The sequence below is a fragment of the Fukomys damarensis genome, unplaced genomic scaffold (genome assembly GCF_012274545.1).
Source record: "Fukomys damarensis isolate Sample0158 unplaced genomic scaffold, DMR_v1.0_HiC HiC_scaffold_15, whole genome shotgun sequence".
Classification (NCBI taxonomy): domain Eukaryota; kingdom Metazoa; phylum Chordata; class Mammalia; order Rodentia; family Bathyergidae; genus Fukomys; species Fukomys damarensis.
Genome location: NW_022900927.1, coordinates 28,411,809 through 28,431,134, shown reverse-complemented (window position 1 = coordinate 28,431,134; position 19,326 = coordinate 28,411,809). Strand labels below are relative to the sequence as shown.

The following is a 19,326-nucleotide window of genomic DNA, read 5'->3' as shown; positions in this document are numbered from 1 at the left end:
GGAAGCCAGTTAACAGGCTCCTGTGCAGAAATCCACATGAGGCATGATGGCCAGACTCAGGAGAGATCCTGTGAGCATAACACTTGAGGAGGCCAGGTGACTGGCTGCTTGAGGCAGGGTGGAGTTGAGGGTGGCAGGCGTCAGCAGAGCAGGTGCAGTTTGAAAGGTGAGGGATGGGCAGAGATGGTTCAGTTTTGAGTATGCTGGTTCTGTTTCCCAGGTGGAATTATTTTATAGGCAATTAGAAATAAAATTTGAAGCTCTGGAACACTCTAGAGGATTTCAGATTTGGGGAGTTATAAAGATTATAGCAGAAGTTGTAGATAATGACAGAAAAAAGTGGAGCACATACTATTATGGGCAAAAGTGGAGCAACAGGGTAAGTAACAGCATCACTTTATCACTTGCAAATAGAATCGGCAGAAAGAACGATGGCAAACAGCTGTGAGGGCTCCCTCCTCTATGGTCCTAATTTTCTCACTCCCTCCTTGACCTCTTTGACCCCAGTAAATATAGTCAAGTCAAAATATGGAATTCTGCAAGGTTTCTTTTATACACAATATTACCTTCTTCCTTGCAGGTAGAAGAAAACTTAAAATATTCCATCCAGTAATATGAAATTTACAATGAAAAGCAAGTATTACAGGAATGTTTTATTTGTTATCAGTGATATGCAGAAATCAGTGATATATTTCCTGACACTTCTTATATGGAGTGACAACAGGGTGGCTGAGTAGCAGTGATAGTTTCCTCACTACAGAGAATTATTATTTGGTCTAATGATTTTAAGGCAACATTCTCATTCCTCTTGCCCATTCATAAAGAATTATTTTATCCCGTTATTACAAGTACTCTTTCAGCCAAAGAAGTCAATTTAAACTTCCTGTTTTAAAACAAACCTTTTAAATTGGGCAGGGGGGCATAAATGCAGCTTTCTGTTCCACCACTTCTGCCCTCTATAGTGTATCTAGAAGGGGGGTCCTCTTCTGTGTTTGACTGAGATCTTGATAGTGGTGCCTTCTAAGAAAGAAGACCAGTTAGTGTCTGGTTCTATTTACATGTTTCAGGGGTTACAGAAATAATGTTTGAAAGGAGTCATAAAACTTTAAAGAGATACAGATTAAATTGTAGAATGTTCAGCACAGTAGTATTGTATCTGAAGAAATACAGGGGATTTGGGTGAATTACTCTTTTCCCCCTGTAATGGATCTATTTTGTTTTGCTTTTAATTAAAAGTGTAGTGATAAAATCTTCACAAAAAATAAACACATTTCTTTTGATGAACAAGGAAAAGAAATTTTGAGACCTCTGATGAAGTGGATGTGAGGCATAGAAGAGAAGAATGTTCTCAATGACAAATGAAGGAGAGCTTTTCTTGTGCCTGAATTGCCTTTCATGTAGTTTCTATGTGAAGAGCCATAAACCCACAGTTGGGCAGATGGGAAACACACACTCCCATCACAATGTGCAATCTTCTTAATGTTCCTATGTCTCTAATTACTTGAGGATGTAGAGTGGATACCTAGGAAAGAAGGGAATGTAAAATACTAGCGTTTCTAAAAGATACTTCTATAAGATAATCTCTCAGGACAGATGCTGTACGCTTTTTGAGGATAATGTCTTATCCCAATAGCCTCTTGCCTCCCATTGAAGTGCTTAATTAACCAGACCAAGATTTGTAGGAATTAATTAGCATGACTAGATTGTCTTTTTTTTTTATTTGAAAGGTTATGAAGAATTTTTATTTATCATAATGATTGTCATCTACAGATAAACATAGCTTTTCTGAGAGCTTTTCAGTATAAAAGGAGATGACTTCTCTGAGGAGGGAAAGAATTCATGCTTATGGGAATCATATAAGCTTAGTATTGAGAGCATAAATTCATGTCTTTGTGAGAGGCTGGGGTGGGAAGGATTCAAGGTAATGTGGCAGTCACCCAGACATCCCTTACCCCATCCCCACATAGGACTCCTTATTTGGAATAGATTGATTTTGGCTTGAGACTAGACTTGTAGACACATGCATTCCAAGCCTGCTCCCTTAAGAGCACCCTTATGTTGTTTTAATTTAGTCAAAACACATCAAAGTGTGTGGTTTCAGTGTCTGTTAGTTCAGTGTCTAATTACAATAACAGGAGATGGCTGTGTCAGCACTGGGCCAAGTTCATCAGCAGGGGAGAGGAAAGCTGATTATCTCTCTTGACAGGATAGGGCAGCACTGTGGGAACTGCAAGCGAGTGGGATCAAACTGGGGAGAGGAGAGGTTAAGAGGCAAAGGGGAATAACTCTGAAGACCTTTCTTTCCATCCATTTTCTGATAGAAGGACTTTTCATCCTGAAATTTTTTAATGAGGGCTGCTTTGGTTCCACAGTGACGGTCCTCTTTGGCACTTATCTGGCAGTCTGTTCCCTGCAGTCAGTCATGTCAGCTATCAAAAGTAATAGAAGAGGCCTTTTCTTCATCTCACTGTGTTTGCTGTACATTTTCACTCTTTGTTCTGTGCATGTCTGCAAAATATAAACTTTCTTCTTATCGACTTAGATTGTTTGAAGCGAGGCAGTGGTTTCCTTCAAAACTCTTATCTCTTAGTTCCAGAGACAAAGGTTCTTGCCAGTGATTAAGCAGGCTAACTTTACCACCGGGGATAGACAAGGCTGATGTCAGCCACAGTGAATTTGAAGTCCCTACCTCATTGGGTGTTCGTTTACCCTGAACGCCAGGTTTGACCAAGATGTATGTAGGTGGCTGAGAACTCCCTCGGATCTTGGTTCCACAATAGATTTCCCAACTGTGGTGAATCTTAAGGCTAAAGGAAAATAAATAGTGTTGAGATGGAAACTTCTTCCTTTACTTGTAATCTGACTTCCCATAGCTTTAGGTGGAAAGATGTTGGCAAGAGCAATCCCTCTTGAGATTTTCTTTTCTGTATTGTTTTGTTCTTTTTTAACATGACACACACTATTCATCTGCCAAACACTGATTTTAGTGCTTTGCCAATACTAGTTCATTTAGCTTCATAATACAAATATAAATATGTATTATTTTTGCATCTATTTTGCTGATTGAAAAAAAAAAACATAGACCTGGGAAGAGTGGCGGCGCTCTGGCAGTCTGACCTCAGAGTCTAGAATGTAACAATATACCTCTTTATCCATTAGCAACTGGAGAAATATAGCAACTATTAATGATATGTATAGTTTCAGTAAAACTTATTATTCAAGATTTTTTCCTTTCCACGATGATTTCTTTTTCCATTCTGAAGTTGGTCAGCAGTCTTCCGTCGACTCAAAAACTCAGTAGTGGGTCTTACAAACTCAGGTAAAGAATAGAATTGAAATGAAATTATTCATTTTGTCCTTATCCTCCATATTTCCTGCTAAATTATAGAAAGGTCACCATTCGCATAAACCATGGCAAGAGGAAAAAGCCTTGTGATTGAATGAGTATCTGAGCTTGAGTCCTGGCTCTACTTCTTTACTAATGGTCTTACTTTATACAAGTCGCTTGACCTCACCATACCTCATTTTCTTATCTGTATATCAACAATGATAACAGTTCCTACTACTCGGAATATGAAATGAGTTAAAAATAGGAAAAATGCTTAGAACAGTGCCTGGTATGTGCAAAGTACTCCACAAAAACAATCTGTTGTTGTTATTCTAATAATGGTACTTGCAGCTGCTTTCAGTATTATTGTGCTTATGTTTTCTTTCTGCAGCTAATTCAGGGAGACATTGTTGATATATAAGGTAATAGGTGGAGAATTTTCTTGAAATAATTTGAATCTGCAATACACCACAACAAAACTTTGCAACAAAGCTGTTGCCAGTTTTATACTTATCTCTTAACATGTATCCAGTATGTTTTGAAATGTAGTCCTAGCAGGCAGTGGCATGCACACATACTCCCACTACGAAGGAGGCTGAGGTAGTTGGTTGGCTTGTCTCTTGGAGTTCAGGGCCAGCTCGAGCAACACAAGACCTCCTCTCTTTAAATAGGTGAATAGGACAAAATTGCCATTCAAAGAAAAGAAAAGAAGGTATCCTGTATCTTATTGCCTCCTGAAAAGAAAACAGCATTACTTATTGAAGTATATAAAATTGAGTTTTCCCCAGTGTGGAGGGGTGGGTAGTATCTGAATAATCAAAAAGAGAAATAGTAAAAAGCCAACTGTAGTATGTGGTCATGGCTCCAGCTGGCCACTGATGGGGCACAGGCCCAGGAAAGAACCATCATGGACTCCTCGTGACTCCCTCACCTCTGCTCCTTCATTGGCTTCGTCTTACTCTTGGTGTGTCACTGTGAGGATCTGATAAGAACCTGCAGGTTGGCAGTTCTGTGAAAGTAATGTCTGCAACAGATATTCTAGACTCGAAATTAGCATGCTGGCTGTGATACCTTAAAAACAGGTCAGAAAGTTTATAAAAATCAACCCATATAGTTATTATAGCAGGAATCAGGAAAATATGCCCACTTTGTGTTTCCCCAGTGGAAAATAATCCCTTTCCTTTGGCAATGGGAAAGGAAAGACAGTTTACATTCTCTGCTCATAATGATCCTTTTGTAAAATCAACCGTAGGCTTTCACTCAAACTGGTATTTCACGTTTTTGATAGTTGTTTCAGTATGAATACTAGAAATTTGGGGGGTAAGGAAAAGAAGACTATAAAATGTGTGCAGTGTGGTGTCTTCATAAAAGGTATCCAAGGGCACCATTTTTTTCTTAGGACACCTTTTATAGAATAGTAGTCTTTATCAGTTAAAAACAATTGTTTGGAATGTTCCATTTATTGGCATAACTACATGACTATATATTGCATATAATTATTTTACAGATACTAAGGCATATATATTTTCAAAACACTAACCTAAAGGCATATTATAAAATAATAACAACTAACAATTATGTGGTATTAATTATGTGCCAAGCATTGTTCTGAATATTTTTTCAAAGTAACTCATTTACTGCCTTTCTAAGAGCAAAACTCTGTGCTATCATTAGCTAATGTTTCAAGGTAAAATTCATCATTAACAGTAGAGTATATTAATTTCATATTTCAAGTGTCTCCTTGAGCATTTTGGTCCTTTTGGCTAGATATTGTTGTCAGAGATGACTATTTTGTCATTACTGGAGGTGAAAAGCGCCAGTGGTGACTTATTCTTATTTGCTTATGTATTCTATTAGCAGTTTCTTTGAAGAAACACTCTAAAAACCTGGTGTCCACTATGTGAGAGATAGTTTGGTTTAAAAATTCGTGATACAATCTACCATGCCCCTGGGGAGGTAGGTCTCATGCTAAACTAATGGTTGTGGGAAAGCACAATCCGTGCATGCTGTTTACCTACCACGCGAGGGCGCCAATGTCAGTGTCTGTAAGAAAATTAAGTAGTAGGAAAGCTGACATTCTCCATTTTTAGGTGAAAAATAGGAAAGGATTGCTAATATTTCTCCTTCACGTGGATTATCCCCCCACCCATCAATTTGTGTGCTCCCTGTCCAGAGCATAATAAGGAAGTGGGGCAGGGATGAAGATGCTTTACAAGCCTTTCAGACTCCGTGTAGTGACTGAAAGAATGCAGAACCTTCATTTTTCTTCAGATTGGTACAGATGCATGAGAACTCACCCTCAGTTTCTGTGTGTTTCCTGCTTAAATCTCAGTACTTCTGTTGTGCTTCACAGAATGTACTTGAAGTTATATGTCTGCTTTGCAGACACCCCATAGGAGGGGATGGGACTTCATTGCCTGTTCAGTAGCCCTGCTGGCTTCTTGCAGAATGAAGGTGCACGTGATGAGGCCCTTGTTGCAATAACACTAACATGTGGGCTGGTGATTTTACAACTTTACTTGGTTGTGCTGTAATTACACTGAAGCTGAGTGGGTACCATCTTCTTGTTAGCATATGAAATTACTTCAGCTCCGTGTTCCATGGATAATTTTTTGTTTGGAACAGTCTTACATTTGTTGAAAGACCCCCTTCCTTGTCAGAATTTAATGAGTTCCAGCATTAGAGATGATTGAGAAATGGGGAAAAGAAAATAAGCAATGTTATTAAAAAGTAGTTTCTAAATTTTTGAGAGAAGAAAACTTAACATTGGGTCTACTTTAGAGAAAGTCTAAGAGACAAAATATGAACTTTAAAATTCCCACCTGTCACCATCTGGAATCGTCCTTTATGTATTGCTGAAAAGAGATGGGGGGTGGATGTTATGAGTTGCATGTAAGACTCATTTTGTTGGTAAATAAAATAATTTAAAGTGTCAATGTGAAATTACTTATTTTTAAAATTTATTATATTTATTTTATTTAAATGTATGTAAAATTTTTGTGAGCCATCTGAAATTTTTAACTGTTTAAGTCAGGAAGGGCTTGACTGAGTTTTTTGTCTTTTTGTTGTTTTGTTTGTTTGTTTGGTTGGTTGGTTGGTTTTTTTGGTGTTGGGGATCAACCCAGAGCCTCGAGCATGCTAGGCAGGGGCTCTACCACTGAGCCAAACCTCTAGTCCCTTGATTCTGTTTTTCTTAAACTGAAGTATACTCTTAACTCCTGTTTATCTGGATCAAAAACAAGATACACATTTGTCATGATAGTATTATTGTAAATCTCAGAATAAAAGCACATTGCTCCAAATTTGGAAGGTCTGACTTTTTAGGTGTAGAACTTTGCCTCTGTGGTGGTACGCAGCCACATTTTCATACACTATCAGGAGAGTATGGCAGGACCACCACAGGTAAGTTTTAGCAATCAGTGACAGCCAAGGACATGTACACAACTAGTACTAACAACAATTCACAGTAATTCAAGCCATATTGAAGTACTAAAGGCTACAGACCAATAGAAGCCAGGCAGGTTACACACAGTTATATTATACTGGGGACTTAGAAAGATCCATTATCTTGGACCCTGAAGAACTGGGTTTGAGTCCTACCCTTGCCGCATATTGACAATATTTCTTAAATGGTCTTTGTCCCGGTTTCACCATTGGTAAACATGGATAATGACACCTATTTTATGGTGGTGGGAGAGAGTTTAACACATTCACCATAGGGCCATAATTTGTACATCCCACTGCTGGGCAGTTTGAACCACCAATAGTAAACGCATGACCATCCCATCAGGTAGCTTTTTATTAATTTTAATAGTAAAAAAACAATAAAAGATTCGATTGTACCACCAGTGATACGAGTGCCTGATGGGACAGTTATACGTGTGGTACGAACCAGCAGGAGCGTGTTAAACACAGTACATGCTCTCTAATTGTCATGTGAACTGAGACTTCCTATAGGGGAAGTGACTTAGGAAAAAAGGACAGAAATAACAGAAGTCGCACCGTGGTTAAGAGGAGCAGACTTTGGCAGAGCGAAAAGGGAGGACCTCAAGAGTACAGCCTGTTCCCCCGCTTCCTGTAACCTTCATTCACAAGGTGGTGACTTAATGCAGTCACGCTGTGTCCCTCATTATCCTCCTTCGTAAGGTGGGGAGGATAACTGCCCCGTGCGAAGGAAGAAATTAGTCAATATTTGTAAATTGTTTAGAATGTTGCCTGCCATATAAAATTTGTGACGCAATGAAGTGATTCCCATAGATCCTAACTGTATCTTTCTCTGACTTTAGGGTCTTTACTCTCAAACAGCTGAGCTGGAATCTTAAGTATGTAGCATATTTCCCCAAATATTCCCCTGGCCAAGAGTTCACTGACTCTGGAAGTCTCTTGGTGAACTTTAGTTTTGTCTAGTTCAGAGCCTTTCACAATTTTTTTTTTAAACATTTGAGTCCTTTCTTTGACCAAAAGCTTTTTCAAACTTTGTATACCTAATAAAACGGTTTCTATGGTTGAAATAAGAGTCAGGGGGACTCCAGACTGTCATAGCTGCTTTGCTTCAACCTTCCTGAGGCTCATTTCCCAACTGGTCTGGGATTGGCCACAGCATCGACCACTGCTAGACGACTCCATCCTTAATAAAAACAGACTTTCTTTGTGAAAAAATTGTATCTTACAGATTTTAGCTGCAAGAATTATTAGCTGCACTAAAAAACAAACAAAAACTAGGCTGTACTAGAGTTTATAGCATTGTTTTAGAGAGGGTTCCCTGCGTCAAAAGTCCATTCGGGTTTCATCTTGACTGCTTACAATTCCCTCATTTTATCAATGGAGGATTGTTGCAGTAGCTATGGAATGCTTTCCTTTGCTAAAAGAAATGGTTTGTTACATTGTCTGGAAAACTTGAAATGGGCTTTTTCAGAAAACGTAAGACCGACTCCATTGCAGGCCTCATTTCACAGGATTTGCTGTTCTTTGGTCTGAACCATGACTCCAGAAGTATGATAAAGTGTCGTATAACAGAATCTGGGCCTGGGCCTGATAGCACTCCGCCTTCATCTCTCACTTGCTCCTGTGGCAGTGGCCTTAAGGATACTGGCTGAATCTTAATTTAAATTGGTGGCAGAAAGGCTGTGTATGTGTGCTTGGATTTTAGTTAGGTGGCCTTGAGCCCTTTGGGGCATTATATGTAATGAGCAAGAAACCCTTTTGTTTTGCCCCTTTTCCCCGGTTTCGAGGGTGCATCTGGTTGGGAAGGCCAGTGTGCCCCAGGATAGGGCTGTCCAACCTACTAGAAGGTGCAGTCTGGGTCACAGCTTGGGTTGCTAGGATTGATTTGCCCACTGGCTGGTCACACTAACTAGCTGATATCCCTTCCTTTTTCAGGATGGAGAAAAACCACCCTTCTCTCAGAGGTGGGGTAGGGTTAAATAGCTGCTACTCCAGGGGCATGGGCCACCTCCTCTGGCCCCTCCCTGCATGGAGCTGGAGGATGGTGCTCCTCACGAGCTGTGCAGAACAGCAAAGCCCAGAGACTCAGCAGGATTATGTCTTTAAAGAAGGAGAAACAAAAATATGATATGGAAATATCAAGGAGATGACATATCAAAAACATACTTATAATATGACATCATCCCTTTATTAATGCAGCAGATAACAGGAGCTAGTTATAACTTTAATGACAGCTACAATTTCAAGTAGTAGTGAACATAAATAGTAACTTAAGGTATTTAGAATGGCAGTAAATTGATTGTGAACCAGGTTCAGATACTGCTCATACCATTCTTCCCCACTGGAAAGAAAAGCTGAATTTCAGAGGTTTGTGAAAATAGATTCATGGCTCCCCCAACCTCATTCTCAGATTCCCTGAATTAACAACCTTAGTGTAGGGTATCAATTTATTGCAGACCAGTACCCATTTCTACTACTTGTAATTTTTTCTGTGCCTGTGTCTGACTTACTTTTTCTCCTATGTGTGCCATGTCCCAAAATACTACATAAAGTGCACATCCTTTCTCCCAGCCCCCCGAGTCCCCAGCTGTCCTTGTAGAAACTAACAACTATGACTTGTCTCAGTATCATGAAACCTGCATGACAAACCTGTAAGTAAAACTGTCAGGACTTGTGTAACATCCTAAGCAAAACAGTCAGGGCCAGACTCTTCTGAGTTGCCTGTGCCACCTGCCACTTTGGGCTGTTGGTTGCCTATAGGGGGTTACCTCACCTCTAGGACCTTTTTCTGTGACATGTATATGGAGAAAAAGGGCAGAATGAAAGGAAAAGAACCAGGCCAGTCAAGCTGGATTTTTCTTTCTTTTCTTTTTTTTTAAAGCATGGAAACAGTAGCTTTCCTGGTGGTTCATCCAGGAGACTTTCACTTGGTACCCTGTGCTCAGTGTATTATGTGACAACACAGAGCTGCAAAGGAGTCTGGGAGGTATTTTTACGAGCACATTGCTGCCCCAAACAGAGTGGGTACTAAGAAGAAGGGAGAATAGATGTGCATGCACGCATGCTCCATCTGTGTTACTTAGCTGCCCACTTGACATACATTGCTCTTTAACCCTCCCATGCCCTCTCCTCACCTATGGTAACTGTCATATGCATTTTATATATAAGAAACCATGGCAAAGAGATGGTAGCTGGTGTCTGACCCAGCCAGGGTCTAACCTCACTGCCTTCCTAGCCTTGTCCTGCTGCCTGCTTGGCTGACTGGTATGGAAGATGAGATTAGACACCAAACCTAATCTGTAAATTATCATTTCTTCTGCTTCATTTCCCTTCAAGTTAGAGTTCTTACTGTTTGTGCCTCTCTACCTTTTGCATTTAGTGGAGGGAGGGTAAGGTTTGTGGCCTAATTGGCATCCTCACTTTCATTCTCCTCTCCTGACCCTCACAGTGTAGCTGGAGTAAGATTTTTTTTCAGTTTCTGTTTTTTCTTTGTACATGTCGTATTACATATTAATCACATTCCTCGTGGGGAGTTGTTACACGGACATAACACATCCCGATTCTTTTTCCATCCTCCTTCCCCTTCACTCCCTCCTCCTTCTCTCCATCTTTTATTCCCCAAAACATAAATCAGTTTTGTTGTTCCCACCTCCGTCGATGGCTTTTCGTTACTCTTGGACTAAAGACCAAGATCCTTCAGGAGGACTCAGTAGTCTGGCCACTGTTTCTTTTCTCCAGCTGTAGCTTCCCCCCGCCTCCCCGTCCTGTTTCACTCTGCCATTGCGCCACACGGCCATGGTTTAGTCTCTCTTAGTCATCACGTGCCTGCCACCACAGGACCTTTGCATCTGCTGTTGCTACTGGCCTTCTGTACCCTCCCATCATCTTATGCACTCTGTGTAGTCCTGAGAGTGGCCCTTACCCCCTCGTGAAGTCATTTCCAGTGTGCTTTTCTGTAGCTTGTCCTGTGGCTCCTCACAGCAATGGCCAGGCACGTGAACTCCATCTATGTGATCAAGTGCTGGCCAGTGTCTACTCTGCTGGGCTATGAAGAGTGAGCCAGGTCTGAGATCTTCGTCAGCCAGAACTTTCCCACATTTTCCACTATAATGCCTGCATATGTAAAGCATTCTATAAATACTTGTTGCCTAAAAAGCAATGATTCTAGTCTCTCAGCTCCTGGTGCAAACTTGAATGAAGGCAAAAATCTCCATGAGCACAAACTAATGCCTATGTCACTGTCACTGCACGGAGTCTTCCAGTGCCTTCGAAGAGGAGCCTACAGAGCTTCAGTTTAAAAAACAAAAAGAAACAAACAGAAAAAAAAAAAAAACAGCCGCAGTATTCATTACTGTGGAGTACATAAAACTTAGAAGTGGATATAGCAGGCACCTTACCTATATCTTTATTAGTTCTCTGAAAATAAAGATTCCCAAATGTGTATTAGTATTTTATGTTCCTCCCCTCTACTTACATTTTTTCATATGTTTTTGCCCCTCAGTTTTTTGAATATATAATTGACAAAAATTCTGTGTGTATAGGGCATCCCAGGTGGTAATTTGGTAAATGTACACAGTGTGAAATGATTGCCACAAGTTTCTTAACACACTGTCACCTCACATAGCTACCAGTCATATGTAGGGATTTTCAAGTACTGTGTTTCACAATGTAGCACTGTGAGCTGTAGTCACCATTCTGTACATTAGACCCCCGGAACTTGCCTGATGACTGAAAGTTCGTGCCCTTTGATCAAGACCACTCATTTCTCCTATCTACACCCCTGCCAGCTACCATTCTCTCTGCTTCCATGACTTTGACTTGTCAGGTTCCACGTACAGGCAAGATCATGCAGTATTTTTCTTTCTGTGGCCAGCTTCTTTCACTTACCATAATGTCTTCCAACTTTATTCACATTATTGCAGCTGAAAATTTTTCCTCCTTTTATGGCTGAATGATATTTCACTATATGTGTGTATGTAGAGATACAGATACATAGTTAGAGGTACAGAGATACTGGTACCACATTTTCTCTGCCCGTTTATCTGTCAGTGAATATTTAGGTTATCTATGTATGTCGGCTGTAAGTAAGGGCGGCAATGGATATGGAATCGCAAATATCTTTTTGAACTACTGGTTTTATTTCCTTTGATGTATACCCAGATTTGTGACTTTTGGATACAGTAATTCCATTTTTAATTCTTTGAGGAACTCCCATACTGTTTTCCGTAATGGCTGTGCCAGTTTATATTCCTGCCACCAAGGCACAAGAATTTCCTTTTCTCCATGTCCTTACCAGCATTTATCTGTGGTTTTTGTTTTTGTTTCTATTTTTGTTTTGACAGTAGCCATCCTGGCAGGTGGGAGACCATATCTCGTTATGATTTGATTACATCTCCCTGATGATTAGGGATGTTGAGTGGTTTTCTCTTATACTGTGAGCTCTTTATTTGCATGTCTTCTTTTGAGAAATATTTATTCAGAACTATTGATCGTTTTTAAATACAAAAAGATTAAGAAGACATTAATGGACTTTAATACACAGCAATAGAAATTTCCCAAAATGAAACATTAAAAATGAATTTAGAAAATGAAAGCACCCTAAGTGAGCATGGGAAAATGTCCAGGGAGTAACACAGGTGTAATTAGATTCTTTGAAAGAGGAAAAGAAATTATGTTTAAAAGAAATAAAGATGGAGGGACTATAGTATAGTCCAGTGGTAGAGCATTCAACCTACCATGTGCAGAGTCAAATCCCCAGGATCAAGGAGGAAAAAATAGTAACTGCTTCAAGTTTTCCAAATTTAATAATTAAAAGCTCACAAATTCAAAAATGAGAAACACACAAAACACAAATAGTATGACACCAGGGCATGCCCTGCTCAAATGGCGTAAGTCCAGAATAAACAGAATTTTATTTTTCTTTACAATATTTAAGCTTTTTCTTTCTCCTCTTTACTTAAGATGTCCAGTACAATTTTAAATGGAAGGGCTGGGAGCACATATTTTGCTTTTCACCCTGGGGGAAAACATTCAGCATTCCAGCTGGAGTATAATGTTGGTTGTGGGTTTTCATGGCTGCCTTTTATCTGAGTGGGGAAGGTCCTCTGACTCCCAGTTCACTGACTTTTTCCTGGAAGGTGTTAGTGCAGAGTGCTCTTCATTCTTTGTTGGCCATTGTTTTCTTTGCAAAAATATCTGTTCAAGTCCTTCACCTCTCATCAGTCATGTGGTTTGCAAATGATTTCTCCCCATTCCCTTGGTTGAATTTTTATTTTATTGAAGGCAAAAGCTTTTTGGCTTGATATTGTGATACTTGTTTTTATTTTTATTCTGCTCCTTTTTTTTTTTTTTTTTTTTTGGTGGCATAGTAAATAACATTTCAAGACCAGTGTCAGGGAAGTTTTTCTCTGTTGTAGGAGGTTTATGGTTTCAGGTCTTTTAAATCTTCAGTCCATTTTGAGTTCATTTCGAATATGATATAAGGGTCTAACTTCAGCCTTTTGCATATATGGTAAGATTATAAGGAGAAAGTTTAATTTATTACAGTAAAATGCTGCCATTAATTCCCCTCAAAATATTATCCCCTCACTTTGAACACACTTAATCTCATCTATTTTGCCACTTTCTGAGGCCACTTTCTGAGGCAGTTCTAACAGTTTTCTGAATGGCTGTCTTTACAATGTGTGATCAGAAATATGGTGAATGCTGCTGCTGTGTGCCATTCAGTAATAGGAAGGCAGGCTCATACAAACATTACTGTGTGTCCTCATCCACCTTATTCACTGGATCTTTTGGCACTGTGTGACTTCTGACTCTTCCATAATGTCAAAATGATCATGAATGGTGAAAGTTTGAATTAACTCAGGACATTGAGGCAGACATGACAGCAAATTAAAGACAGTCACAAAGAAAGGACTGCTTCAGGAAGTGATGGGCTAAGTGCGGATGAAGTAAGCGGGAGTATTTTGAGAGGAGTTAACATTCATGTCCCTTACACTGGAATAATTATTTTTAATTTAAACATTCACCATATTTTGCAGTCACACTTCACATAGATTCCAGCTATCTGAACCCCATTTATTGAACAGACTATGCTCTCCTCAGTGGATACTCTCGGCACTTCTGTCAAAGACTGGTTTGCCATATACATGTAGGTTTATTTCTGGGTACCTATTCTGTCACTTATATCATAGTTAAGCTCCCGTTTTTCCTTAGGGCTAAGATCTTATGCATGTGTAACTTAAACATGGTTTCTAAAAGTGCTCATCCTGAAGTCGTCTAGAAATCCACTGGCAGATACTGAACCCATGGTAAGGAGGGAACACGGGCAGCACATAGATTCAGGAAGGGAAAGATACCAGTGACCTCAGCTGTGCCGAGGAGGAGGAGATACAAAAAGCAGATCTGAACTCACTACATCTTGTGAGGATTCCACTAGACTCTGTGACTAGAGGAAAACATGTTCTAAGAATTCAGGATGTAGACCAAGGAAGATGGGACCGTTATCTAAGAGTGAAGGGCCTGGGTGAAGGGGGAACAGGTCTACTTATTACAAAAAGGGCTTAGCAACTGTAAAGACTCCAAGCCAAACCTAGACTGTGGTTGAAGCAGAACAGAGGTAAGAAGTTAGATGTCAAAGCTGGGTTTGTGCAGGCTCCGGTGTGTGTACCACATTTCATCACAAACCCACACATCAAGGTACAGTAGGAGTTGCCTTCCCAAGCAGTAACCGAGGGCGTGATACTTTGGACTTCTCCCCTCTGAAGAGAGGCAGGGGCCACTTCCTCTTTTGGGTGATGGTAGCAACAAGGAATCTGAGAGACCATTTGCAATGTCTAATCCCCACTATTTTCAGTCTGAAAACAAAAACTGAGTGCAAACGCTGGGCCCTGCAAACCTCCCAGTGTCAGCAAAGCCCCCAGGTGTTCACGCCTCCTGTTTCCCTCTCCCACCAGGAGTCCGAGGGTGTCTCCTGCCACTACTGGTCGCTGTTTGATGGTCATGCGGGGTCCGGGGCCGCCGTGGTGGCATCGCGCCTGCTGCAGCACCATGTCACAGAGCAGCTGCAGGACATCGTGGAGATCCTGAAGAACTCGGCCGTCCTGCCACCCACCTGCCTGGGAGAGGAGCCAGAGAACACGCCCGCCAACAGCCGGACTCTGACTCGCGCAGCCTCCCTGCGCGGCGGGGTGGGCACCCCGGGCTCGCCTAGCACCCCGCCCACGCGCTTCTTCACCGAGAAGAAGATCCCGCATGAAGGCCTGGTCATCGGGGCCCTGGAAAGCGCCTTCAAGAAGATGGTAGGTGTGGCTGACCAGTCCGGGGGCCCAGAGATAGACAGTCACTTATCCAAACCCTTTCCTTTTTGGAGGATGTCCCATCTCTAGTCCCCGTGTGTTCCACCTTTATAATAAGACTTACTCTCAGTAAAAGTTGACACCGAGATGAGAGTTCCTGGCATGAGTGCTGCCAAAAAAAAAATTTGTTTTTAAGATGAAAGCAAGGGCCTAGTGCATGAAGGCCTTGCATATGAAATGTATGCCTATCACTTCCTTTTCATCAAACTCCTGTTGGAGCCAGCAGGTACAGTCCGAATTAGTTGAAATGGTTGCCATCTGTTTTGCACATGTGTGTGCCGTCCAGGTGCTTGGGGAAACGGTGTTGGTAAAGTGCTCAAAAGTACTGTCTTGATACCAGGCTGATCTAGAAAGAGCTATTTGGTGACAGCCGGTAATGTGACTTACAACACTGAGAAGACGGGGCTGGAAGGTAGGACCCACGGGGCCAGTCTTCAGAATCTTTTGTTTTACCTGGGCACATGGATTTGTTTGCACTTTGGGATCTGAATGTGTCTGTTGTGGGAATTCAGCACCCTTCCCTATGCTCTGGAGAATTTACGAATTTCTTTCTGCTCCAGCAGAAGGTGCAACCGCTCTCAAAAGCAGCCCTTGCTGTCCTGTGCTGAGGGATGCACCTGGGAGGAGGCCCCTGGGCTTTGTCTCTGTGACTTGCTCACCTTTCACTGAGGCGATTGCTGTGGCCCCAAAGATTTTCTTTCTCGAGCAGCGCCCAGCCTCCAGATAAAGAGTAAGAGTCACTTAAGAATGTTTATAAGGACTGGAGAAAGGCAGAGGGGAGGCAGTAACCTTAAAACCTGGAGATGACAAAGTGACTACAAGTACTGGGTGAAGCACAGCAGCTGCAGCATCTCACCAGAGCCTCCAGCTCAGTGTGCACATGGGAGGAGCTCAGGGTCAGGTCCTCGCTAATAGGAGAAAAGCAAGTGACGTCTATGAACATTGCCACTGGATTTGTTTGTGAGGAAAAGTAGATGATATTAATACATTACAGTTGTATCTGCTTGTTCTTTAAACTCATCCCTTGTGTGGCCTCAGCTCTTCTCTCCTGTCATGCACATAGTTTTTACCTTTTGATCAGGAGGCACCTAGAGATACAGCTCCGTCTCAGGTGTCCAGTAACCTGCAGTTCTGCAATTCCAAAAAAACAAAACCCAGAAGCTAGAAAAGCTATTTAGGAAAAAAGGAATTAAAACTCCTACGCAGGCTTGGTATAAATTTCATACACTGGCTTTCCTCTGTGTGCTGATATGTTTCCAAACATTGCTGCACATAATGCTGAATATTTAAATGAGGCAGCACTTTGAGGGTGGGCTCTCCCTCTTACGGAAGAAAAGGTCAGTTTATATGGAAGTGAAAACATGAAGAAAATTCTGGAAGTTTCATTTCCTTAACTTAATTGCTAGGGCTACAGGAAGTCTTTTACTAGGGATGGTTGTATTCTTAGTTTCAACCACTAGGGGCCAATATCACATCGACTCTGGTCTCCACGTGGGTCTTAAGTCTGCCCCTCTCCATGAATAGGTCAGGATTGCTAGCAAGTTTTAGTTCAGAGCATCATTCAGAAAAATAACGATCTTAATAAAATCCTTGGCCCTAAGCTTCTCTTTTAATTCACTCAATAAATATTTATAGAAAACCAACTAAATGCATATTGAATGGGAGTAGAGCATTGAACAAGTTTAGAAAAAAATGTATTTAACAAATAAAATATAAATGGCAAGAGCCTTGAGAGGGGAAATACAGGGTGAAATGAGAATCTGGAAAAGACGTAAAGAGAAGTGATGGTTAGGAAAACAACAGGAGGGTCTGGGAGAGTGCTCTGAGCTGAGGAAACTGTCTGTGTGAAGAACCACATAGAAGACAGGACCCAGGTAGGTTAAGCAACAAGCTGGCATCTGGTGTGGCCTGGAAATAAGATAGATGCACAAATAGGAGGGACTCAAGGTGAGTTGGACAGGCTAAGTGGAACCCGCCTGTTCCAACGTGGTATGTTACATGCTGAGTATCCTGTCTGAAATGCTTAGAGCAAGACGGGTTTCTGATTATTTGGGGATATGTGCACATACATAAAGAGGATACTTCGGGATGGGCCCGTCTTAGTCACTTTTTCATCTGTGGGAGATAATACCGGGACACAGGATTTGAAGGAGGAGAGATTTATTTTGCCTCACAGTCGCATGAGCGGCTGGCTCCAGGGCAGCAACAGTGTGGCAGCAGGGCATGTGAAGTATGTTTTTCTTCCTCTTAGTATTAGCTTTTTGAGAGTCACTGACTCGAAGTGAGACTTGGATTTCGGGGGAGGGCTGCCCAGCATGCAGAAAATTTTCCTTATCTTGTCGACCTGATCTGGTGGCGCCTCTCCAGTGCTTCCAGAGAGCAGCAGCTTTGGAATCTCCAGGCCATTACTAAACTGCTGCTTCCCACAATCGCCAGCCACTTTTTAGCTCTCCTGTCTAGGAGGAAAGCTAGAGGTGTTTGGGCAAAGCATGGATTGTGCCATTCTAATCTCCTATGTTAGGAAAATTCACTACCAACTATGACTGCCATATAAGCCGTTCAGCCTTGTGGCTTCTTGTGTCCTCTCTCACTTTCAGTCCCTCATGGCCAGGACCTAAGCCTATGACTGGTCTCATTGATGCCATCCCTGCAGCTGCCACTCCTGAGATACAGTGTCACTTACAATATCCCTAAAGGTGGCGGTTCCCCTTCTCTGGGGGTTTGCTGTATTTACAGTAGTTCAATAATGTGGAATCATTCTTGACACCTCTCCCTCTAGTATTTATTAAGCTTACATTTTATAAGTAACATCACGGAGAACAGAAGTAAAAGGTGAGATCTCTCTGGGGCCTTTTACACATTATAGGAATATAGAGGTATGCCATATCTTACTTGTTTTGGTGTTCTAAATGTCATTGAAGGAGATTGTGTAATGTTGATATACCAGAAGTCCGAATGGGACCATCTGTTAAAGATGTTCAGAAACACCAACCCAGATCAAGTAGTTACTATTTAGAGGAAACAGTAGGCACCATTTACAAAATACAGACTCTCAGAACAGAGAAAAATATGCTTTGAATAAAGGGAGATGGTAGCAGTTTCATCAAATGATGTAAGCCTCTTTGAAAACATTTCATCTTTGATCCTTGGATTGCCTGGCACAGCATGGGGCTTGTGGGAAAGATGACCTCTGAGCACTGTCCTTTAATACTTACTGCGCATACTGTCAGAGGTAGGTTTGCCCTACCACTCCCTTGCTGTGTCTTCTTGGATCTTCTCTCCTGGAGAGAAGGCTCTGTAGCCACTTCTTCCTGTATCCACTGTGGAAAACAAGCCATGGCCACTTAAAGGACATGAATCTCTGGAACTTTCTGACTTACTTCCTCTCCACTTTTCTGTGATGCTCCGTAACCATGGCTGGCTTAGCTAAGTTTTGTTATCTGTTAGGTTTAGGTTGTTCCTTGGCCCAGGACAACCAATATGAACAAGATAAATCCCTTCTTAAGTTCTAGTTTCAAATCTCCCTATTTCCCCACCTTCCAAAACAAATGGTTAGATAGTATTTCTGATCCACAGAGGAAGTCAGTTTCATTGCTAGGGTCATGACAGAGACCTTTCGTTCCAAGGACTCAGAAGCACGTCAGCAGTGGTTAGCCTTTCATTCTGTCACCTACTGGGTTTGAGTTCTGGATATAGCCAGGAAGATACAATCTTGTCCTATTTCTTTTTTAGAGTGAGTCTACATTCCCTGTCGTGGTGAGACTGTTCTAAAAGTTTGGCGAAGTTTGGCTATTAGGAAGGGAGGAAATGTCAATATTTTAACTTGTAAACCTGCCATACATCTTCCTACTACTCAGTAAATGGTTGGAAATACCAAGCAGATTGTCTTTGTTGGTAAAAACGGCATAGTGATATTGCGATGAAAAAGGAGAGAATGAAACCAAAGCTTATTTGTAGTTTATAAATCCTGATTTTTTAAAAAATCATAGCACAATAATGGTAAGTTGGAAAGTTGGGTGTCTGCCTAAATTTAAGCTAGAGTTTTGTTTTGTCCTTGTTTTTTGTTGTAGTTTGTTTTTTGTTTTTTGTTAGAACAGGAAGTTCTTTCAGGAAAGAATGAGCATGCAGTTCCGTAACAGCCAGGAGGTGGCAGTGCTAGGCAGTACAGGTCGTGTATGTGGGTTTATGTTGGTCTTC

General features: G+C 41.3%; 1 protein-coding gene across 1 annotated transcript in view; it reads left to right on the top strand.

The window, feature by feature from the left end:
* The window catches only part of Ppm1h (protein phosphatase, Mg2+/Mn2+ dependent 1H), a gene marked incomplete at its 5' end in the record, with an annotated part of 171,135 nt that overhangs the window by 10,369 nt on the left and 141,440 nt on the right, over nt 1–19,326 (top strand). Inside the window, one exon of the mRNA XM_010644822.2 lies at nt 14,728–15,072. Within this exon, the coding sequence (XP_010643124.1) occupies nt 14,728–15,072 (345 nt within the window). The remainder of the gene's footprint in view (nt 1–14,727; nt 15,073–19,326) is intronic.